We start from the raw sequence: 25963 nt of genomic DNA, 5'->3' as shown, positions 1-25963 counted from the left end.
TTGTAATTTTGGATTTAAAATTCTCTACTTATTTAATTTTTCAGTATGCTAAATTCATGCTTAAAAACATAGAAAACAATCAACAAATAAATTGTAATCAAAATATATACTTCACTTAGGACAACAGCGGATACGGAGAGTGCGTCTAAGGGCACGCCGCAGTGCAAATGCGGCCAACAGTCCTCCAAGCCCCTCCCCTGCCCACTCCTCCCAATTTACCCCTCCCTCCCCTGCCCACTCCTCCCAATTTACCCCTCCTTCCCCTGCCCATTCCTCCCAATTTACCCCTACCGACCCTGCCCAATCTTCCCAAATTACCCCTCCCTTCCCTGCCACTCCTCACAAATTACCCTTCCATGCCCTCCCCTCTTCTACCAAATGTCTCCTCCTTCCCCTGCCCACTTCTCCGAATTTACCCCTCCCGACCTTGACCAATCCACCCAAATTGAAAAAAAAAAACATTACTACAATGTGCAGCAACCCCTGCCCCTGTTTGCAACATTTAATGTTTGAAAACTTTGCCTATGCATGTACGGATGTGTACTTATCTTCCAGCTAGAGCTCAGCTTAGTTGCCCCACCTGATGTTTTTATTTGTGTTTTTGGATATAATATTTTTTTTTAAAGGACCCATTTTAGAAATAATATTAATCATGTTCTATATTACCAACAGATCCACGGATGGTGAATGGTGTCCTCATACAGGATCGCCACCAGGCCAGGCAATATTTGGCCCGCCTGGATGGCTGCTTCAGCCGCATGATCCATTGTTTGAAGCAGTCATGATTGTGCTTTTTAGTTTGTTTGTTTTTTTTATTTTTTGTTTTTGGTTGCTGCATTAAAACACCTTTTGGTTACAACCACAGTCCTTATTCAATGATAAGCAAGTTTTGAAGCAATGTGTACAAATTATTATTTTTTTTTAACTTGGATTTTTTAGTTATTAAAATATGAAATATTTACACATACATTACAAATTCAATGGGTAACTGTAACACCACATATCTCCTGTTTTCCAAAAATACATATGGCTGGTTTTCATTTTTTTACGTTAGTTTAGAATTGTGCATATTTTTTAATGCAAAATTCAAACAAACCAAAATAGCTACCTAAACAGGTTAGCCCTACTACCCATATCTACCATAAGTTCAGAAAGCATTTAGAAAAGTTTGGCCCTTAAGTGTTTGTTTGATTTATTTTTCAATAAAAGGATGTATAGGCTTAGAACCACTTTTTACAAAAGTGCAATCTGGATTACCTCCAACACACATTCATATACCAAATTTTGAAAGGGGTGTTGATATTGTTCGGCTTTAATCTCCAAAAATACAATGCATGTGAGCTAGGAATGTGTAATTTTTTGGTAAAAATTTGATACAAATACACACAAAAATGTAGAAAGCAAATAATTTATTAAGAAGGGAAAACACAAAACAAATGTTGCTAACTAAATAATCAAGAACTGGGAGAAGATGGAGCATCACAACATGTTGGTCCAATCCATCCATAGTGTGGGTTTTCCAAATGCAACACACAATGGTATTGATAATGTGTTGAAGATGTATTTTTGAGGGGAAGAATGGTTTTTTGTTTAAAAAAAATAATTAAAGAAAAAAAAACATTAGTAACATACATGGCAACAATTCAAAAGTAAAGCATTGGTAATCATCTAAACATAAATGGCCTAAATATGGTCCACAAAAGATAACAGATACGCTAAAAACAGAAATACATACCTGAAAAATCGATCAACCACAGCATTGCGAATGGCCCTCCTGGACACTCCCACACCATCTACCTCATGGGGGCCATCTGTGGGACCACCTCGATCACTCTATGGATACTCCACCACACACCCTCCAGCAGCTGTGGGATGCACTGCAGCCAGCATGGCTCCAGATACCTGTGCCAACCTACCAGCTCCTTATTGAGTCACTCCCAGCGTTCTGCGCATGTGTATGCATCGCAGTGTGCGAACTAGCTATTGTGATCGAGACTGTGAACACAGAGGCAATGCAGATCCATAGCAGAGTGATTGACAGGAAGTGGTGTTTGTGGGTGATGATAGGGTTTGTGGTCGGGCGAATGCAGGTGTGCCAGTGCTTTGCTACGCCGTTACAGGGGCATGCATAAATTATCCATTGCGTGGCCATACGCAGCCATAGCACTGATAGCGTGCGTGGCTGTTAGCAATTCCTGAGTAAGGTCAAGGCTTGTGCAAGTGTGTGTGTGGGTCCGATGTTACTCGATTGCAGAATAGCTAAACCATCGGTACAAAGTATTATGGATGTGAGCAAGAGGAAGTGGGCGTACTTATGTCAGGCTGCGATCGCAATGTGAATGCAATTGTTTGCATATCACTGCTGATATTAGCAACTGCGTTGCATGGGCATTAGCAGAATAGCGATCCATGCTGAATCAGGCCAGATAAACGCAAAACATATAATCTAAGTAAGTTAGTTCAATGAAAACAAAGAGCACTGGAAGTACACCAAGCAAGAACTGTCAAAGTATTTGAATGCCCAAACATCATTACGGTACTCTTCAAAGCTACGCTAATATATGGAAGTTGACATTTACAGGCTTTATTACCTGCTGAGTTCCAATTAAGTCTTCTATTACATGTTTATAAACAGAGTGCATTAAGTATGAATATTTAAATAGGTTATCTGTGTCTGTACTTAGGAAACACTCGTGCTGAAATGACCTGCCCGGATCATATATTTGCATTGCAAAATATAACATCTATGCCGTTAGTTCCTCTAATATTAAATATGTAAATACCTTGAAATGTGTGATGGAAGCATGAGCATGCATCCCCACAGGACTGGTTAACCCCAGGCCATCAAATCTGGGAGGAACCTTAGGTGAGTGTATCACAAATATTATTCCAGCATCCACAAAGCCCAGCACTGGGTCATCAGCAAATTCTGCCTGATTTAAAGGAACCATAAACATTATTATGCAGATTGCACAACCAATACACTAATACAAAAAGACTTCATACAGATGTACAAGAAAGCTGTAATAATACAGTATAAACATGCAACATTTCATCAGGTTAATATATGTACATTGCCAATATTAGAGTAGGTTGATCACTGCTGTCCAGCATACCAGAGCAAACTACGACCCTTGATAACTCTAAATAGTACAAGAAATGTAACTGGATATTATTATTACTCTTTTTTTTAAAGTACTTCCCAATGCACTAGTGCTGGGTACACGCTGGTTGATATATTGTTCTTACAGCCGATGAGCAATATATATTATCCCGAGCATCGGTCAGTGGGCCTGAATCAGAGCCGAACGCTCTGACCAGAGCGCTCGCTCTGAATCAGGGCCCTCCTCCATGAAAATGGAGCGTCCTCTGGGACGCTCGCATAGCTGTGGGTGACCACCCACAGCTTATACGAGTGTCCATGATGATGGTCGCGATGGTCAAGACTTGCGACGGAGACCCTGCGGTAGGGTCTCGCTGCTGCAAGCCCTGGAGTGGTTTTGGCTCTATCAGAGCCAAAATCACTCCCACTGACATCACTAGTGATGTCAGTGGGGCCGGCATCAGACGGTAGGCGTTCCCATGGGAACGCCTCCGTCTGGCAGCCACGCCCCGGTACGCCCACCAAAGGGGGCGTGCTGTCAATCAACATCGACAGCACGCCCCCTTTGGTGCGAGACCCGGAGCGACGGAGAGCCCATCGCTATCCGGGTCTCGCGCATGCGCACGACGGAGCTCCCTCCATCGTGCGCATGCGCAGTGGGGCAACATCGACCCGCTTGCGAGCGTCCTGTGCTCACGAGTCTGAATGACCCCCAGTGTGTACACACAATATATCTGTGAACAACATCGTTCACAGATATAGCGAATCTACCGTGCTGTAGTACAGATGCGATATATCGTGCAGATATATGGTTCACACCATTCAGTGTGTACTCACGATCGAACAACTGAACAATATATCGGGTGCAAAATCCATTGTACGTGATGTTATAAGTGGGCGTGCATATTCAAATAGAGTCAGCTGCACCAACATATCGGACGGACGAATGGTAAGTTTGTATGCAGGGGAGTAAATACAGTAGACAATGGAAGATGGTCACCTCCGGGCACCAGCCTTGAAGGGGGCACCTCCTCTATTGTTGCAGGTTCTGCTTTATATGCCCCAAAGCAGGAATAAGCAGGGAGCCCAGGGGACATGTGCTGTGCTCCCTTCTCCCAAAGCCCCCACCCGAAGTCCTGTTCCAGTCTAGGGTCAGATCGCTGTCAAGGAAACTACACCAATGTACATAAAAGGGGCAGGGCAGAGGCTGGAGTACATGGTCCCTCCCTGGTTTGCTGGTTCTTTTGACTCACACACGTAGAAGCTGCTGCCTCTGCTATTACTGTGGGAGCAGCAAATAGCAAGAATGGAAGACCCTGATCAGTAACAGGCAGTGTTTGTGTGCTGGAGTGTTGGTAGTTAATTGGGGGAGAAGTGTGTGTCTGGTTGCTGCTAGTGTGTTGGAAATGAATGTGGAGGGGAGAAGAGTGTGTGTCTGGGTGCTGCGAAGGTATTTGTAGTAAATGATATAGAAGCGACCAACCTGCGCTCTGAGAGATATCCCTTGATACGTATGTTATAGTGTAAATTAAATGTAATAATGCTGGATGTAATTTAATATTTTATGGCGTCACAATAGGTTAAACCAAAATAAAGTAGATAAATAATAATAAACCTAAAAAAAAACCAGGACAGAATCATCGATGTACAATAGGATGGATGGGTAAATCTTATACAATACTACAGTAAAATGGTTAATTGTAATTGAATTGTTTGTAATACAAGTACCATACTGTAAATCCATCCACTGATCAGTTAAATTATATCAATGTAGTGCCAGTAGTAATGGTATCACTTCAGGCCGGCATCCTGTGCCTCTGCGAATTACCTCTTACCCTTTCAATGGGACCTCATTCAAAGCCGCTCGCAAGCGGCCGATGGTTTGCGAACGCGCATGTGCACGCTTCGTTCTGTGCGTGTGCGAACTACTCTGTGCAATCGCAGCCTGCTCGCTAGTCCAGCAAAGACAGCCCAGTGAAAAGAGTGACAGGAGAGGCCGTTTGTGGGTGGTAACAGGGACAGGACACTATTAACGGGGGTGTGGAGGTGCGAATGCAGGTGTGCCTGAGTGTTTCAACGCTGTTTTTAAGGCGTGCATAATTAACAGGCAACGTCATAGTACACGTCACATGCCTGTTTTTTACACTGAAGTCCTCGCAGTGCTTGCGGCAGGGTAAGGCAACCACAAGCGCTGCGATCGCAACCGATGGTGCTCGATGTACCAATTTTTTAATACACTCCCCGGAGATGACGTGCGCTAGTAGGCATCTCTACATTCGCTAATGGGTGTCTGCATACACAAAGCGATCGCTCGCACAGCCAAAGTGGGTATGCTTATGCCTTGGAGAGCGATCGCTTCCCATGTCGTCACTTTGACAAATTTGCATATGCTGGATGCGAGCGATCGCATTTAGCGAGTGGCTCTGAATGAGGTCCACAGTGTGCACAATAGGTCTAACTTGAAGCCTCCAGGTACCTGGGGATGTGTTGTTTCAAAGGTCTTCGAATCTTTAGTATTTTCACTCACTCAATGTGGTGTAGCTGAAACGATCCCCACAGTGTCAGTCAGGCATTGATGAGAATAGCGGGTGCCGCGGTTGCCTGCGCTCCAACGTCCCCGCTGTCTCAGCAACGCCCGCTGTCCTGTGCACTCTACTTGTGTGAGGAGGCTTGCAAATTCCAGAGCCGAATCCGCCCATTGACTGCAGGGTGGGGATTAGACTCCCGGGTCGAACATTATAATTAGATCCCATACGTCCGGTGTCCCAACCTGCCCTGCTGTGCCGTGCAGACTCCCCACTACAGGCAAGACTTCCTGGTACCACAGTATTGCGAGATCCCACGGTCCTGGTGTCTCAGCTCTCTTGGGGTGGCCGTGCGCTCAACTCTCTAGTGGGCTGAGAGGAGACTTCAATCAATATGGCTGGGTCTTGATGAGGTTGGGTGAGCTTCGATGTGTATTGACGTACTGTATGTTACATTATAACATATGTATCAAGGGACGTCTCTCAGAGCACAGGTTGGTCACTGCTATATAATTACAGAATTAAAAGGGAATCAAGACTCCCTTTAATCTAAACCTGCAGCTAGAGGACTACACCTAATAGTGAGCGCTGAGTTGACCTCCTATAATTAGTAGTAAATGCAGGGGAGGGGGGCGTCTGGGTCCTTCTAGGTTGTTAGTAGTGAATGCAGGGGGGAGAGTGTGTGTAAGGGTGGTGCTGGGGTGTTGGCAGTGAATGCACGGGGGAAGGTGTGTGGGTTCTGCTTGGTTGTTGGCAGTGAATGCAAGGGAAAGGGTGTGTGTATGAGTGTTTCTATGGTGTTGGTAGTGAATGCAGGAGGGAGGGTATGTGTCTGGGTGCTACTGGGGTGCTGGCAGTGAATGCAGGGGGATGAGAGAGTGTGACTGGCTGCTGCTGGGGTGTTGGTAGTGAATACAAACATAAATGCAGATCACCAACAGATATTTTGCCTCCAGGCTCCTGGTATGAACTTATGCCCCTGTGTGTATGCACAAGTTTTGTGTGCATAAACCTTACAAATCATTTGGATCTGCCCAGTGTGTACCCCACATTATTCTAGAGATTTGGATTTTTTATTTACAAATATCATGGACTCTTCCACTGCACTTTTACCTTGTCATTGAACCTGAATTTCTTGCCTTATTTTCTTTTAGCAGCAGATATAGGCAGTAGCCACAAGATGGTGAGTCAGAACAATAGGGGTGATGGAACTAAACATCTTATAGCTCAGTCAGTGCTTTCACTTAAACTATGGGTGGATATTGCTGAATAGAAACCAAATACCCTTAGAACAAGATAAGAACAGACTTCCTGGTACCTAGTACCTTGGAAATGTTCTCAGATAGTTTTCTTTTTAAGAAATTAATACAATAGTATTAGTTGTATGACTTTATGCAAAACCATCAACACGAGTAATATTCTTGGCATCCCATAACCTGATGGTCATTACCTGAGCTGGTGGTGACAAATGGGTCTATGTACTAAGCCTTGGAAAGAGATAAAGTGGATGAAGATAAAGGCCCTGATTCAGAGCCGCTCGCTATTTGCGAGCGCTCGCTCTGAATCAGGGCGGGCCGGTTTATTTGTAACCAGGGGGCTGGGGCTCGTGCCCTGGACACCAGCACACCAGCAGTGCATAAGGGGCACTCCTACAGTGGGCATTGAAAAAGGGGCACTACTACTGGGGGCATTAAGGTGCATATGGAATGGAAAGGAATGTTCCCTGAGTGATGAGAAATGGTGGTGTGTCATGTTGATATGCCCCCATTTTTCATTGACCACGCCCCTTTGTGGAACATTTCCATGCCCACTTTTTCACCATGCACGCATATAGGGGGATCCATTTTTTATTTTGCCCAGGTCTCCAAATACCCTAGTTACGCCACTGGTGCACACGCACTGCAATGCATAAGCATGTGCAGAATGCAACAATCGGCCAATTGCGTGCATGATCACAGTTGTGATCAGTAGTGAATCAGGCCCTTAATTAGTACCTTATTTGAGACTAATTGGAAATATAGAATGGAAACTCAGTTTTTATTTTAACACGTGATGTAGAGTCTCTGTATTCTAATATAGAACATGAACTGGGTATCAGAGCGGTAGAACATTATTTATAACTAGATATTATGATCTATGAGATATGAAATTATTTATTTTGCAAGCAATTAAGTTTATTCTTTATCACAATTATTTTACTTTTGATTCACAGATTTTTCTTCAGACTCGTGGTACAGCCATGGGGACCAGATTTGCTCTGAGCTATGCCAATCTATTCATTGGCAGGTTTGAGGACCACCATGTGTGGGGGGTTGGTCTCGGAGTGGGTCTTGTACTCTATGGTCGGTCCATCAATGACCTTTTCTTTATTTGGGATGGGGATGTTAATTCTATTCACAATTTTTTAGATCAAATGAATCACAATTGTTTTGGGATAAAACTCACGAGCACGATACACCAGTCTATTAATTTCCTGGATATTGCTATTACCATCAGAGATAATCAGATTGTAACTGAAACGTTTATTAAACAGGTAGATCAGAACAGGTACTACAAAAAATTGGAAGGATAATGTGCCAAAAGGCCAATTTCTGAGGCTGAAAATAAATTGCTCTACTCTAAAAGCTGTCTTATGACAAGTAGATGGCCTATATAAATCCTTTAGAGATCAAGGTTACCCCACTTCTTTGTTAGATAAGGCTCTAAGAGAAGTGGAGAACATTGATAGAATTACCTTATTAAGTGAAAACCGATGTGTAAATAAAAAGAAGGGGGTAGTTAACGATAGAACTATGCTGTTTATGATTCAATATTATACAAATGCATATGAAATAAAAAGGATTATAAAAAATAATTTTCCTCTGTTAGAATTAGATGGGTTATTGTAAGAAGTACCGGGACTGAGTAGTGACATCATATTTAGGAAATCTGAAAATGTAAAGCTAAAATTGTCTCCCAGTATGTTCAGGAGAAATAGGTCATTAAAGAACGGAAAAGAGGGCACCTTTTGGTTACCTCAGAGACCCAAAGGGTTTCATAACTGTGGAAAAAATTAGTGTAACACCTATAAACACACAGAAAGGAAGAGTCTAGTCCTCTGTGTCTTCCAAACTATTTTCGATTAATAGCTTTATTAACTGCAGATCCACATACATTGTCTATTTATTAGAGTGCGGATGTGGAATATATTAAAGAAAATTAGAAATAACACTCTGTATAGACATATGTCGACTTGTGAAGCAGGTCATATAGATAATATTAAGATCAAAGCCATTGAACAAGTAAATAAGACCATAAGAGGGGTGATAGATTCACAAAACTATGTAGGAAGGAAGCCTACTGGATCTTACGGCTGAAGACCCTATTTCCGCAGGGTCTTCACGATACAATAGAGTTGAATAATATATAGTCCCCTGTTGTAAGTGATGATGGCCATATCATGGTATAAATGGAAAGGATTATTTTAGCTATGATAATGAGGTATTTTAGGTCGATGTGTTTACAATTTGAGATTGCAAATCAATTTTAGTTAAATTCTCACTTGGATTGGATAGGTACTTCAAATAGTATTGATCATTTTATACTTAGTTTTTATGTATATGAAATGCCCTAAATTATGCTGGGATTATAATAATATGACTTATGGACCTTCTTATATTTATATATTTTCTATTATTTAATTTTATTCTAGATAAATGGCTCTCATGTTTTGATGTATGACTGTTGAGGTTTAATACTGGTAATCTGTCTATTTTAATATTTGTAGAATTTTTATGATGAATTGTAGTTTTATCTTAATGTATTTGAGGGCCTTGGGCTCTCATAAGGAAAGTTAGGACAATGAGGATTTGTGCAAGATATTAAGTAAAAGAGAATTATGTAAAAGAGGATATTAAAGATGGCCGCCAGTAATCTGACAAATTCTCAAAACAACACTATTGAAATTATGGATCACAAAGAAGTTCTTGATAGAGGCCAGAGGGATAAATAGAGAAAAGTAATGTCCGTCGGAGTTGGAAATGAGGCTTGGTTAGTTATGACTGTGAAATAAGGTAGATGTCTAAAAAGAGGCTTAGCTTGTAATAAAAGATGGCCACCGGAGATCTAACAGCAATGAGATTGAGGCTTGATATATAATGAAAGATGGCCACCGGAGCTATGATGGCAATGAGATCGAGGCTTGATATGTAATGAAAAATGGCCGCTGGAGCTATGACTGCAATGAGATCGAGGCTTGGAGGTAAATTTACTAAGATAAGAGTACTATTAAGAAGTGATGTTGCCCATAGCAACCAATCAGATTCTAGGTATTATCTTCTAGAAGGTGCTAGATAAATGAGAAGTAGAATCTGATTGGTTGCTATGGGCAGCATCATTTCTTAAATAGAACTCCCATCTTAGTAAATGTACCCCTTGGAGCGCAGAACACGTAATGCACAGCACCATGGCTTTATCGGAAGTGCCGGTGGTACAAACTGAGGCTCAGGCCGAATTAGGAACTATCTGAGGAAGCCGCTGCTTGACCTAAAAGGTGGAGAAACGTGTTATCTTATGTCCCTCCCCTGCTGAAAGGATTCGCTGACCACTGTGGATACTTTGATTGCATGTAGAAAGCGGAGTAAGGTACCGGTACCTGGGTGCAAGTGGACCCATTTTTTAAGAAATTATCTTTACATGCAGTTCTATTAATAGCTGCAGATTTAGAATGTGAAGCGGATTTGAAGGGGGAGGATTGTTTTTTACGAGCCTATCACACCATGTACTAACACCATTTACTAATCAAGCCTAATTGAATGAAGTATTTTTAATACTACTAACAAACGTCTGGACTTGGGTTGATTACACCTTGGACTGAGTGTCAATATATAAAACACAAATGATTGCTGGACTATGGTTAAAGTGAAAGAACATCAAATATTGGATCCAGCTACAGAGTACCAAGATTCTAGTACTATAACTGCTGGATTATACACAATCCCTAAAGGTTTCCATTTACTACTAATTAATAGTTTCATTTTTTATTGATACATCATGTTTTAATTATTGTATATTTTGTATTTGTGAATAAATGTATTTTGGATTGAGCAGCGCTTCCCTGGTGGAAGGATTTATTACCTTCTGAAGTGTGTTGGTCTATTTGCAATTGGAGGTTAGCAATTCCTCCTAGAGGGAGAAGCAGCACAGTCAAGAGAGGATCACTCTTGGGTAGAAAAGCTCCCATATATTTGTTGTTTTTTCCGGTAGTGAATCAGGCCCTTAATTAGTACCTCAGTGTTTTGATTTAACAATCTGGCATGCAAAAATCAATCTGAATAATTATGAAATCCAGCAATGTAATGCCCAATATATGGGCATAGGAACCCATCACAAATAATGCCATTAGGATATGTTGTGAAAACTTCCACTAATTGATCAAATTGTCATCCTAAGATCATCAGTTTGGGTCATCTTTACAGATAGTAACAAATTATAATTGTTTATATGGACAAACTATGTTGTCACAGAAGTGATTAAAATGCAGAAAAAATACTGTCTGCCTCTGTATGTAACACATAAATATTGAGCGGTTTTACCCCATTAGAGTTATTCTAGAATGTGCCCAACACCCAATTCTAAATCTGTCCACACATTATAAATTTGCCCTCCAGTGCAGTGCAGTTAAGATTACAGTTACAGTTAACATTAAATCCAGCTAGAATATCTACAGCTAGCAGTAAACCCAGATACAAAGTGGAATTTAGCACTTTCCAGCTGGATTTAATCATAACTGTAACTCAGGACATTTATTTAAATACACCAACAATTTGTAGTGTTATAGAACTGTGAATTCTCTTAATTCGTAGTATACCTATTGCAGTATAGGAATTTTCACATCCCCCTGAAAATTTGTGTAATGCATGGAAATCTTGTTTGTATCTCAATAAGTCACATATAGAGAGAAAGGCTGACACTAAGGGGTATATTTACTAAAGGTCGATTTTAATCAATTTAAAATCGATGAAAATAGATGAACATCAATGTTGTGTTTCTCTGGCTAAATCACACATTTACTATTAATTAGAAAAAAAAAAAAAAATTGTCTGCTAGTAATTGTGTGATTCAGCCCGAGAAACACAACATCGATTTTAATTACATTTAAATTGGTCAAAATCATTTAAAATTAACCTCTAGTTAATGTACCCCTTAGGATAGATAATGGCAGCAATCATATTTTTAAATGTAGACATTATTTTCATCTTTAATCTCTAAAGTCATTTTAGTACCTGTTTTATATCAAACAGTATGCTTAGTCCTCTTCCAGAACTGTTGATCCTTTTACTTGACAAGGAACTGTTGTGATTAAAAGTATAACAGTTCCCATATTCTGTGAACACATGCATAAAATCCTTTAAGGAAAAAAGCAAAAAAAAAAAAGTTTAAGAAAAAAAATAGGAAAAAGTTTCACAAATGAAGTAGCATTTGGGAAGATTTAATTTGAACAAAATAAAGAATACATTTAACAATAGCTAAATTCTTTCCTGTATTCCTGTATGGAATACAGAAACCAACACACATTTTGGTGTAATACAGTTTACATTTATATGTATTACACCAACCAAACACTTTATCTCATCTCTCTCCAAGGCTTATGGGGCCTATCCATTACCCGACTTTGTGAACAATCCGACCAAAACCAGGAGGTTTTGGTCGCATTGATCACAAAGTTGTGTAATGGATAGCCGGCAAGGACCAGCGATGCGCGTGCACGCTGGGTCCTTGCCATCCCCGACTATCTACTGAACATGCTCAGAGATAGGAGGTTGGGCTCCTTCACTGAATGTCGCCTAATGGATAGGCAACTTTAGTACAAACAGTAGACCCCATAGTGTGCCTGAAAAATATGTTGAAAGTTACCATTGTAAATGTTAGTTTAAATACCCAAAAGTGAGCATAACATACTGTATTTATTTAGTGTAATGTTGTATAGTTTTTAATCCATTGCTTACACATGATTAAGTATAATTATCTCTTTAGAATAAGGTGAATTTAATAATGGCTAAATAAAGGAGATTTCAGAGATACAGTATCTCCTGCATCGAGCCAAATGATGCAACCATGAGGATTGCAGTCACTACCAACTTATCAAGCTCCAAAAAACTTTATTTTTCAGAACTCTACTCCCCAGTAGCTAATGCCATCTTCAAGGTGATAGCCACTGTCAATGATGTGCGGTGAGGTCAATGGATGGGGAAGCACACATGGAGATGGGTCTGAGTGCTGGGAGTCTGTCTCACCCCCTACTCACTGTAACTCTCCTCTCACTACACTAAGCTTCAATGTCCATTGATTCTCCTACCTGCATCACGGTGTCTTCTCTTGCTGCTGCTGACTGAGTTCCAACCTCTAAACACTGCAGTGCACTTCCTGGTGACATGACACATCCAAGATGACCATCAGTGCTCAAGGCACGCCCCCATACTCAGAGGCATGCCTCTATTATCTCTCTGTGGCCCCGTCTTCAGCTCTGCAAACAGTGTCTGACTATACAGAAGCAAAGCAGAGCTGTTGCTGCCTCATCTCTCGTCTCCCTGCAGTCCCAGGGAGCTCCACAAAGCTGGGTAGTGTTAACTATAAAAATGATTACAATAAACAAAGAAGATGTTTATAAGTTATAAATATCTTCTTTGTGTAATGTATGTAAATCTTGTTATCTCTTCTTAGTATTATTTTAATAATTTTTATATCAAATCTCGGGAGTATTACAGGGGAGGCTCCGGCTCCCCTGCCTATCCTGACTGCATGTACCTGGGCTATAGAATAGTGAAAACTGCATTAAAATCCATCCAGTGGCTCTCGAGATTAGCCCGAACAAACAGACAGATGCCTTCCAGGGACTTTATTTTACACTATGTATAGATAGTTTCAATCAATCTATACAACTACTTACTATGTGTATGTTTTAAAACATACATGCCTATCCTGACTGCACGTTCCTGGTCAGTATAGACTATGGATTGCAGTATTCCTGGAGAGGGATTTTCACATCTCTCCCTGACAGTGAGGACTGTGCACACGTGCCCCAATGGCCATGCATGCACAGTAAAAACACCTACTGTAAAGTCACCGCTAAGAGTAGCAAGCTGTGAAAAGGTTTTAATGGGGAAAAGTCACTGCATGACTTCAATGGAACTTTTACCCATTCATTCATCTATTAACAATGCAAATTATGCCAATAACAGATATTAAATAACAGGATTTTTAGGGTATAAAAATATTTTGGCTACACATGATATATTCATTTACAATTAGCAGTAGTAATAGTTAGTTGCCCTTGTATGCATTTCAGAGTCCAGCCTAACACTTTTCTAATTTACACATATAATGCTTCTATTAATAAAACAAGAAAGAAAACAAAGAATCTTACTTCTGGATAGCACGGGGAACCGAAGAAATCACACTTTAATAGCGTACTGTTATTGAGATAAAATCCATAATTTCTGGTGAAGTCTTTAATGCTGAAATTCTGGTGGAGCTGCAGGAAATCAAACACTTTCTGTACGTCTTTCTGCGTGTTGGAGAAATGAAGAACTGTAGATACAATGCTCCACATAAAGAAAGCAATACTCAGATTGCTCACTGCACTTGCCTGGAACCTAAAATAATGTAAATGAAAAAAAGAAACTTCTTGTAGCTCAAAAAATATATAATAAATCAGATTATTCATTCTTATGGTTATATATACACTATAGGTGCTGCCATTCATGTTTCACCAAGCAGAATCACATTTCCTTACTATAAGCAATAATAGCTCCAAGAAACGTATCCATGTCAGCGTCCCCTTACATATGAAGGACAAAAGGAAATCTCCATCCATAGAGTTTGTTTAAAAATAAAGGCCCAGATTTATCAACGAGTGTTATCACGCTTTACTAATCGTAAATGGAATTCCAGCCAATCAGCTCCTAACTGTCACGCCATGAGCTGATTGGTTGGCGCACTATTTAAGATTAGTAACGAGTGATAAGAATATCACTCGTTGATAAATCTAGGCCAAACTTTTATTTCTTTCATTACAACAATACAACAATGTTAAATGAAGTGTAAAATTGAAATATTGAAAACTTGTGTATATGTGCATGTTCTACAAAATACACAATCCAGTGGGTTTTTAGTTCATATAAATCACTTACTTTTGGAGATTCTACAGTACAGTATGTGCATATTATTAAATATTGTCTAGAAAAATTTAGATATTCAGTATTTAGTTAATCTCATAATAAATTATTAGACTGTAAAATGCAGATTATTTCCTTGGTAGGTTATTAATATATCATGTATGTAGTTATTTGTCAACACCAACGAATTCCAGAAGATCCCGCAGCATCCTATTATAGATGGATTTTCTACTTAAATCATTTCGATGAACATTGTGTTTTCACAAAACATTTACCAGAATGATGCTACATTATATTAATAGTAAATTAATCCCCATTCATAGAAAAGTTAATTGTTGATAAACAGAATATCTCTTATTGATCGGAGACTCGGAGGGTGTGTTATATTGTTTATAAAATTACATTTGTTGATGTCTTTGCATGCTACATGTCCTTACATACCTCTGTGTGATTTGAAAATAATAAACAGTTTATTTATTAAAATTGATGAAAATGAAATCAGTGTATGATGTTTCTCTACACACCACTGAGTAACTGGAAATTATACACTTTGGGAGGAATTCAATTAGCCCCAATAATTTTTCAGGTGAATAAAATGGGACTTACCACATTTTTTATTTTTTTGCCTTTGGGCAAATCAATTAGATCCCATTGTATTCTCCCAAAAATTATCCGTTTTCCGTGATCACGAAAACGGGGCTGCTTATTGGGGATTTTTTTCACCTACCTCAGGCAGGTGAAAAAAATCCCCATTGACTACCAGCTTCGGGTCTTATTAAATAGCCCCCAGGGGATCAATTAAATTACAGCGTCGGGTCTTAATAAATAGCCCCCAGGGGATCAATTAAATTACAGCGTCGGGTCTTAATAAATAGCCTCCAGGGGATCAATTAAATTACTTCAGCTAATTGAATTCTCCCCTTTGTATCTGACATATTTCAGAGCAGAATTACATGCCCCATATGGATCACACACAGAATACACATTTGGTATCTCCCTCTCTTCTTAAACCAGGATTCCCAGTCTCCCATCTTCTTTCAGAACTTAGTTGGCATTATATGAACAAACATTCATTTACCATCTAAAACTGCCCATACACAGGCAGATCCTTTGATATTCATGAGGATGTAAGTGAGAGACCAGTCACTTGGCTTTGTGGTAAAGCCAAGTGACTGGATTATGTGGAGCTCAGCTAAGTTTAGTCAGCTAACAATTGCACATTACTGTAAATCACATTAGGCTAGATTTACTAAGCGTCCACTTTGGCAAGCAGATGATTTACTGTAGGTGGGTTTGTTCTTATAATTTAAAGTGGCACTAAAGTTACGTGTTTAAACACAGAAACTGTCCCATTGTAGGCATAATCTATCCGTATTCATGATCAGATGTAAAACAAGTCACTGCCTCACACAATATGGAAACACTATTCTCCTGAAATACACTGTGCAGCTGGAACCATTCCAATTACTGTATCTGATTGGCTATTTGTTGTTTCCACTTCAAAACAGGAGAATGACATCAAAAAGCTGCTAATTACCTATTCAAATGTACATTAAACTTAAAAAGTTTTGCTGGATATGTTGGTAAAGGATTAAAGAAGGAAAATAAACTTGACCAAATTAATTGAAAATAGTAAAACATAAGAAAGATTATAATGTTGACGACAAAAAACAAACAAAAAACATTTACCTGTTTAGGTTACAGAATGTCACAGAAGGGAATTCAATCTTATCAACATATCGGATAATGACTGAAGTAGTGGTTGGCCAGCTGAAGTAATTGACAATTCGTATGAAGACCTGTGAAAGAGCTGCAATGACCGACATCATTACTATAGTAATCCACAAAACTCTACGGATCTGTCCATATGTTCCAGTGCTCCTGCGGTCTACGAGGTTATGTAATCCATGGAATGAGGTGGAAACTACAAATTCATGGTTATACTTCTTCCGTTCTTCTACAGATGGACCACAATGATTTTTAGCATAGGAACGAATTTTATGCCAGAATTCTGGAATGAGAGAGATCTTTAAAATGACTTTACTATATACAGATTTTTAATAGAAACATTGATAGCTTTTATTTTCAAAAACAATGTTTTTTTAAATATTTAAAAGAAAATCTGTGGATGATCACAGATTTATTTTAATTCAACAACACACATTTAACAAAGCAAAATGTATGAGCTACAGTATAATAGTATGGATAGATCAACTTCAGGATAGTTTTCATATTAACCAGTTCTGACAAGATTTGGCTGATGGCAAACCAGTACAATTCAGGTTTATTTCCACTTCCTAATTTGAAAGACAAAACCAAAAGCTTTGGGTTTGTCATGAGATTATAAAGCACAGACATTTGTGTCATAACCACACAAGTGTAAATTATATTAATTCCATGCATGAGACCACTCAAACAATACAAAGACTAAAACCACGACAATAGGGAGTAAAAGAATACTAGTACAATTGTAAAACTTTTGACTTGGAAAATGTACATACCACTTTTATCAGGTGCAGGGGACTTATCATGTTGGTCCATTGTGCTGTAAAGGTAAAAGCAATCACTGCATTGTGTATGCTCACATGTACATTTTATGGAAAGTCCGACGTGGGTGGAATGATTCCTTTCATGCATAACTCAGTTGTTAGACTGCCTGTGTTGCTAAACTGCACTTCCCAGCTAGTAATGAGGACAAAATAGAACACTAATGTTAGGTCTATAAAACATACTCATTTGAAAACATGGATTAGGAAAACATCATAAGATTATTTTGTTTACAGAGGAGAAATTTGTATTTATTTGACATTCCATAATGTCAGTAAGTAAGAAATTACTACTTGTTCAAACGTTGAAAAACAGAGTGTAAAATAAGCTTTCACCCAAGATCAATTGTCCCTAAATGTATCCACCCTCGTATTGGTGCTATGCACAGGTGACTCGTGGACAGATTAAAGGGCCTATTCATTATCAGGGGCCGGGTGGCCTTCGATAATTACACTAAGGGCGGAATTCAATTGTTTTCGCGGCCCGCATCTCCCGTCTAAAGTGACAGGAGATCGCGGGCCGTTATACAATTGTCCAAGATTTTCGCACTGATCGCACCCATAGAGGTCAGGTTTAGACGCGTAAAGCAGCTAAACCCGACCAAAGTGCTGGGCGCGATCGCGAAAAGTGATGTTTGGGCGCCCAAACATGTCACTTTTCGCACATTTCAGCTCACATCCCCCAGGGGCTGCTAGCTGAAATGTAGCGCTGGCAGCTCATCGTGCCCGACAGGAGCAAGAATTGAATAGCTCAGTCGGGCACGATAGGGGCTGGAAAGTATTGAATTCTGCCCTAAGTATCCAACTTGCCACAAGTTGCAGCGGTGTATACTTAATTACAGAAGCAATTCATTACTGCTGCAGTGCGAGGATAGCTGCTCCAAAAAGAAGCTATCCTCAGATAGGTATTGTGCTGACCTTCTGCGCATGCATGACCCGAGGTCACAAATGTGCACCTCCGCAGGGTCACCGTACGGAGGTGGCCGAGGCATACAGTACAAAGATGGCAGAGGGTTACAGGGCCTGATTTAGATTTGGTAAAAGAGTAAGATAGAACAAGTAACGGTGCACCTTGGTAAAACCATGCTGCACTTCAGGTGGGGCACATGTAACAGAGTTTCGATTGGGGACGGGGGTGTCCAAACTGAAATGTAAATTGCAGTGTATTTGTATATGTAGGCTACATGCAAAAGCAGCCAGTACTTACCCTGCATGCAACAATTATGTATGTATTTTCACCCCTTGCAGTGCAGCATGGTTTGTCTAGGTGCCCAGTTACTTGCTATGTCTTACTCTATTCCCAACTCTGAATCAGTCCCACAGTGCGGAACTCCTACCCATAGGAAGGAGCGGGGCTTTGGAAACCAATGCCACCTGAAAATGGCATGTTTTCCGCAAGCAAATTCTAAAAACTTTTTGTTTGCAGAATATTAGGCTGACTGATTGGGCCCCTAATAATGAATGGGTCTTTTACTTAAAACTAGCATTTCCATATGTGTAACGGACCCATTAGTGATCATGAATAGGCATCTAAATCTTGATGTTTGATAGACCAATAATGTGTTCTGGTTCATAAGGCTGCTCACCACAACCTCCCTCCCCCATCCAGTTCACATTAATTAGAGAATACATGTACAAATGTGCAGCTGCCTTTTTCCTCCATCATCTTCATGTATAAATAACCATGCACTACACAATATATTAATCCAAGAGGAATCAGTATGAAATCCAGGCAGTCGGGACGCCTGTTATCAATATACCGACAGCGGCATCCCGATGCTCAGGATCCTGACAAGGGTCCGGTAAGTATGGTAACCCTCCCCCTTCTCCCCCTAACCCTCTGTTCCTGCATCCTAACACTAACCCTCCCACACACTAGACGACTCGCAAAAAATGCAATGTCGTCAACGATTTCCCTTGAACTCCCCCGGCAACTCCCCTGCACTCCCAAACAAACGATATCTTGCATAAACTGTCCAATCTGACCAACAACCTTAATCTTGTTAACGAGATAGGCAGATCTTGCCTGCTGAAGGCAAGATCTGAAGATGCGATGTGTGTCCCCGCGGGGACACACAACGGCATCGTGATCATGAGAGGACACTCACGATTTGGACATATTTTACACAATTTGTCGTTATGATGCATCGGAATTAGGCAAATTGTGCAAAATATCATCTAGTGTGTACGCACCCTCAGACAGGAGGGCATTGCTGACATGCGCATTGAGAGAGATATTCACTCCACAGAGATAGAAGCTGGACACATCTGGAGTGTAGTTGGCTGTAAAATGGAGATATGACTAAAAGGTAGTGTACACACATTTAGCTGGCCAATAGCAGCTTGCAAAGGGCTGCTGCTTCACAACTCCAGGGTTGGTGGTTAGCCCAGCAGTTCCCTGGCCCATAGTTACCCCTGAAGATTCTCTAAGTCTGTTCCAGACTATCAGGAAAATATTACCAGGCATCTGGAGATCCAACCACATTGAGACTTCAGCCGCTTATAGACAAACATGCAATTTCTTCATATACCAACAGGGAGCACTTATCTTCCGCACCTCCTCAATGTGGGCACCCACTGGCCCATACCAGCACACGGTATCCAAAAGCTGGGGACAGTTTAAAGGGTAACTGCACCCCTCACTTCAGTCTACTTATCTCGCTATGAATCTGCAGGATTGGGGCTGACTCATGTTAAACTTATCAGGTGTGTGCTAAAAAGCTTTGTGGTGACACTACCATCAGTAGTCGGATCGGGAGTGACTTTCGTTGACATGCTCAGCTCTGATGCATGCCTCCTAAATTGACCCTCCAATTCATGAGGACCTCATTTCAGGTCATCAACATGTCTGAGGTCCACTAGTGTTGGTATGTTAACAGGCCAATGTCTTCAGAAGTATAGGCATACAAGGGCACACCAATCTTGTTTATAGCATGTGGCAAATAGAAGTAAAGCAGTCAGTGATTGATCGCGATCAGTGAAGAGATATTTGGACTGCGATTTTGAGGGACTTTTACTATTTTGCCAATTTGTTATAGTGCAAGTAATGTTTAAGAGCAACACAAGAGGGAGCATCATTACCATTGCAGCAACATAGTATTATCAAACACACTTAATAGTATGGTTTTGCAAGTCTATCATATGAGATAGACAAATTAATTCTGCAATCAAAATACCATGAATGCTATTATCTAGGTGTCAAGGGGGATAGTTTGAGAAAGTGTCTTCTTATGAAGGTAGTATGCACTGTGATATATGTACATGCAACAGCAAACAAACTTCTACAGTGGAAGTAAGCTGGTGAAGAAATTATATTATTTTTCATTGGAAATGACATAAAGCATTTGAATCAGTGAGTATTATTTACTTGAGATAATGTGATGATGTACAGTTTCTAAAGCTTCCAAAGAGAATGAATTAAAGAGGAATTTATCACTGGAAAGAAGTCAATGACCATTGATATAGGAGCTTAAAATGGCTGATGTACAGTAAGGGTAATATCCAATGGGTTAATGCTGAATTAAATACACAAGGTGGGATTTAACCCCTTTGTGGTTGGGGTTTTTTAAAAATCCCTTTAGTACTTTTTAGTGTGGTCACATCCAACATCCAGTCACATTTCTGTGCAGTACCCACATAAACCATGTTTTTTTCCCCAAAAAATTCTTAGAGCCAGAGCTTGTCGCAAATGGGACATAACTTTAATGCTGCAACAAAAATTGCTAATATATAGTACACAACATGCTGGGAAATATATATATACAGCAGGTAAATAAGTATTGAACATATCAACATTTTTCTCAGTAAATATATTTGTAATGAGGCTATTGTAATGAAATTTTCACCAAATGTCAGCAACAACCCATACAATCCACTAATGCAAAGAAATCAAACCACAGATGTCCATAAATTAAGTAGTGTGTAATAATGTGAAATGACACAGGGAAAAAGTATTGAACACATGAAGAAAGGGAGGTGCAAAAAATTCATGGAAAGCCAAGATACCAGCTGAAATCTATCAGTAATTAGAAAGCAATCCTGCCCCTTGTCAGTACAAATTAATATAAGCTGGTTCAGTCCCAACTGATGGCCTATAAAAAGGTGTCTCTTTACCAAGGTGGCACCCAAGAAACATCTCATGATGGGTAAAAGCAAATAGCTCTCTCAAGACCTTTGCAACCTTATTGTTGCAAAACATACTGATGGCATTGGTTACAGAAGAATTTCTAAACTTCTGAATGTTCCAATGAGCACCTTTGGGGCCTCAATCCGGAAGTGGAAAGAATATATTTTCACCATAAACCGGCCACGACCAGGTGCTCCTCGCAAGATTTCTGACAGAGGAGTGAAAATAATTATCAGAAGAGTTGTCCAAGAGCCAAGGACCACTTGTGGAGGGCTTCATAAAGACCTGGAATTAGCAGGTACAATTGTTTCAAAGAAAACAATAAGTAATGCACTCAACTGTCATGGCCTATATGCACGCTCACCACACAAGACTCCATTGCTGAAGAAAAAGCATGTTGAAGCTCATTTAAAGTTTGTTGCACATTTGGACATCATAATTTTTTCCAACAATCTGTCTAAAGAAATTTATTTCCAGCTCAGCTACAATAATATCTAAGGTTTTTTGGATCATTAATTTATTATGGTTAATATAAATACGCTATCCATAACATCTATTTTCTCTTTTGCTGTTTTATCTATGTATGTGTCCACTGGATCCCCCTTATATATCTGATTAATAATATGGTGTCTATGATTAGACTTATGTACATTTTTCACATTCACATGCAATTAACTAATGTTAATGTCGTTTTCAATTATGTATTTTGTATTAATGACATTGTTATTTACTTTATGCAAATTATTCAGTATTTTGTGTTTATTTTTATTCATTTATATTTATTTTGTTTTATTTTGCAATCAACAATATTCAGCATCATTATTCATACATATGCATTTAATTATTTTTATCCTTTATATATTTTTTCCATTATCACTATAATTCTTAGGGCCTGATTCAGACCCACTCGCGAGCGGCTGTCCGCTCGCAAGTGGGTCGATGGTCTGCACTGAGCATGCGCACGACGGAGGGAGCTCCGTCGTGCGCATGCGCCAGACACGACGAGCGAAGGACTTTCCTTCGCTCGTTGTGTCCGATCAAAGGGGGCGTGCTGTCAATGTTGATTGACAGCACGCCCCCTTTGGTGGGCGTGCCGGGGGCGTGCCTCCCTGACGGGGGCGTTCCCACGGGAACGCCTCCCGTCAGAAGCCGGCCCACTGACATCACTAGTGATGTCAGTGGGAGTGATTTTGGCTCTGATAGAGCCAAAATCACTCCGGAGCTTGCGGTTGAAAACCTCAACCGCAGACTCCGGCTCGCAATTTCGATGGTCGCGATGGTCACGACCATCGCGGCCATCAAAATGCACGCTCGTATAGCCTGTGGGTGGTGACCCACAGCTATACGAGCGTCCAGGAGGACGCTCCATGAAAATGGAGCCCGGCCCTCATGCAGAGCGTGCGCTCTGCTCAGAGCGTACGGCTCTGAATGAGGGCCTTAGTTTTTAGATTTTTTATCATAATAATAATTTTTTTTTTCATTTTATTTTACATCATTTTTTGATCTTACTTACTGGAGAAATATTATTGTTTAACATGTTACTTTTATGAGTCTGTTCAATGTGAACATTCTATATCAAAGTCTGCTGCCATATAGTATTATTCTCATAATCAATTTGCTACAAATGAGCATTTCCCCTGCAGTGGATCATCATATTTATCTGGGCATATAAGACCGATGCATCTGCATGGGAACTTTTATCTCTGAGGAAACGGCCAGCTGATCAAGGCCGAGAAACACGTTAGGTGTTCCCACTCTGATCTGCTACTGTTACAGAATCCACTCATTGCAGCCACTTCACCACTGGGAGTGATAACATTGAGGAAAATTTTCCAGGGTTTCAGCCCAGCTCAGCGAGACGTCGCTTGAGCAGAAGTGGCTTATGTTGATCCCAGCCGCATCACTATTAGAGCTTCACCGCCACTGACACCCCTCCTGCTGTTACATTCATCTTTCCTGGCCGGGACTCACGAGAGTGCACACAGTGGAACTTACCTTGCTGCTCAGCTTACGAACTACATAATTCACTCAGTGGGTAAGTTACCAGAGTTTATCATATTTTCTTTGGCACACCCATTTATTTACCAGCAGTCACTGGAACTTTTGTGAATATCTTTGCTCAATGAACTTGAGTTTTTACCATCCTTGAATATACAATGACTTTATCTGTCTAAGCAATAACATCTGCTATATTAACTTTCTACACTCTCATGAATACCACTTATTGAGATGATTGAATTTTTATATCTGTGATTGTTTTAGCATCATGTATTTTATGTTTTTTATGATCATCCTTTTTCTTTATTATTAATTAATCCATGTCCATTGATACATAATAAATGTGAAGTTAATACTCAATTTGCCATCACTGTATACATGTGAGTGATTTTTACTTATTCTACGGATTATTAGCGCTCCTACATCTGTATTTCTTTTTTTTTCTTCTGAAGTACAGGGCAATTAAATTTGGAGCGAAAAGTCAGTTTTTACGATAATTTCACACCGATGACGTCATTTTCGCTGGTTTTGGTCTTACACCGTATACAATTTCAAAAACTTTTCCAAGGTTCGAAAAAAAAAAAAAAAACGGGGATAACTTTTCGCCACGGAATAGGTGGCGAAAAAAAGTGCAGAATTGGGGTTTAGGGGTGCAGGCTTAAAAAAAATAGCCTGCATCCCTGGGAATGTCATTTTAAAATAAACTTTGTCAAAAAAAGTAAAAAAAAAAAATAGGGACACCCCAAAAAAATTATTGAAAATTTGGGGTGAAAAAAAAATGAGAAAAAAATTGTTTAAAAATAGGGAAATAGGGTCAGGGCTATTCTGCAAGTATGCGGCAGGTGTATTCTAGAATAGGCTATTAGTGACAGGTGCATATTTGCAGAATTTTTAAATAAAGACTGTAGGGACTTAAAAATATCCTAGTACCCATTTTCATGTACCCCAAATTTGATGGGACCACTTAAAAAAACAAAAACAAAAACCTAAGTGCTCTTCTGCATCACTTCTTCAATGTCGGGAAAAAAACACCTGCCGCGGCTATTTAAAACCCCGACTTTCATTTGCAGGCTAAAACAGGGGTACCCATAGTGATCCCCCATGTTTTTACAGCTTTAGGGGGTTCTACAATTTATTCCAGGTAAAGTTTTTTTTTTTTTTTTGCCGATCCTACTTCGCCAGGTCCCATTTTCGTAGCTTTTAAATTGAATACGGGGATAAAGCGGGCGCGCGTCCGATACTTTATCTCAGGAAAATCTCTGATGTTGAGCAAAAAGTCCAGCACAGACTTTTCGCTCCCATATTGAATACCCCTCTTAGTGTTTTGGGGTTTGCCTATCCCCAAGTGATGAGCTACATATATTTTAGTTCTCTTTGGAGCCCCTAAATCTGTTTTAGTTCTCAACATTTGATCAAGCCTGTAAAATACTGGGAGAATATAGACTGGTCAGATGAGACCAAAACTGAACTCTTTGGATACCATAATACACACCATGTTTGGAGGAGAAATGGCACTGCAGATCACCCCAAAAACACCATACCAACAGTGAAGTTTGGAGGTGGGAACATCATGGTGTGGGGCTGTTTTTCAGCATAACGGTACTGGCATACTTCATATGACTGAAGGAAGGATGAATGGAAAAATGGACAGAGACATTCTTGATAAAAATCTGCTGCCATCTACCAGGATGCTGAAGATGAAACAAGGGTGGACATTTCAGAAAGACAATGATCCCACGCACACAGCCAAGGACACTCTCAATTGGTTTCAGAGAAAGAAAATAAAGCTGCTAGAATGGCCCAGCCAATCACCTGACTTGAATCCAAGTAAAAATCTATGGAAAGAACTAAAGATTAGAGTTCATAGAAGAGGCCCATGGAACCTAAGACTGTTTGTGTGGAAGAATGAGCCAAAATCACACCTGAGCAATGCATGCGACTAGTTTCTCCATACAGGAGGCATCTTGAAGCTGCCATTACCAACAAAGGCTTTTGTACGAAGTATTAAATACATTTCAGTAAGCATGTTCAATACTTTTTCCCTGTGTCATTTCACATTATTACACATAACTTAATTTATAGACATCTATGGTTTGATTTCTGTACATGTGTGGATTGCATGGGATGTTGCTGACATTTAGTGAAAATATCATTACAAGCCCCATTACAAATATATTTACTGAGAAAAATGTTGATGTGTTCAATACTTATTTTACCCGCTGTGTGTGCATATATATATATATATATATATATATATATATATATATTGTGATAGGATCACTGGTAAAGTGGTCTGTGGCAGGTACATTTGTCCCAGATTCCTGTCTTTTGTGTTTTAAACCCCCAGGAGAAAGTCTGCAGTGTAGCAGGCTTGAGTTTCGGCTTTTTGAAAAGCCGGTTTGGGACCTGGGGGTTGTGGGTGAGAGGAGAGGGAGGGCTCCACCCACGGCCACTCCAGGTTTTGGTTCTCGCAGCCTGGTAACAGGCTTGTTAGTTTTCCACCTGAGAGT

General features: G+C 40.0%; 1 protein-coding gene across 1 annotated transcript in view; it reads right to left on the bottom strand.

Annotated features, from left to right (window-relative positions):
- Positions 1-17324, bottom strand: part of ASIC5 (acid sensing ion channel subunit family member 5) — a 32009-nt gene extending 14685 nt beyond the window's left edge. Inside the window, exons 1-5 of the mRNA XM_088475333.1 lie at positions 17285-17324; positions 16473-16794; positions 14033-14261; positions 11892-12014; positions 2784-2933 (exon numbers count right to left, since the gene is read on the bottom strand). Coding sequence (XP_088331459.1) covers positions 2784-2933; positions 11892-12014; positions 14033-14261; positions 16473-16794; positions 17285-17324 — 864 coding nt within the window. The remainder of the gene's footprint in view (positions 1-2783; positions 2934-11891; positions 12015-14032; positions 14262-16472; positions 16795-17284) is intronic.
- Positions 17325-25963: the final 8639 nt, after the last annotated feature.

The sequence above is a fragment of the Taudactylus pleione genome, unplaced genomic scaffold (assembly GCF_031769625.1).
Source record: "Taudactylus pleione unplaced genomic scaffold, aTauple2 ptg000170l, whole genome shotgun sequence".
In the NCBI taxonomy this organism is placed as follows: Eukaryota; Metazoa; Chordata; class Amphibia; order Anura; family Myobatrachidae; genus Taudactylus; species Taudactylus pleione.
The sequence above is the reverse complement of the archived record's forward strand: the minus strand, read 5'-3'. Positions and strand labels throughout refer to the sequence as shown.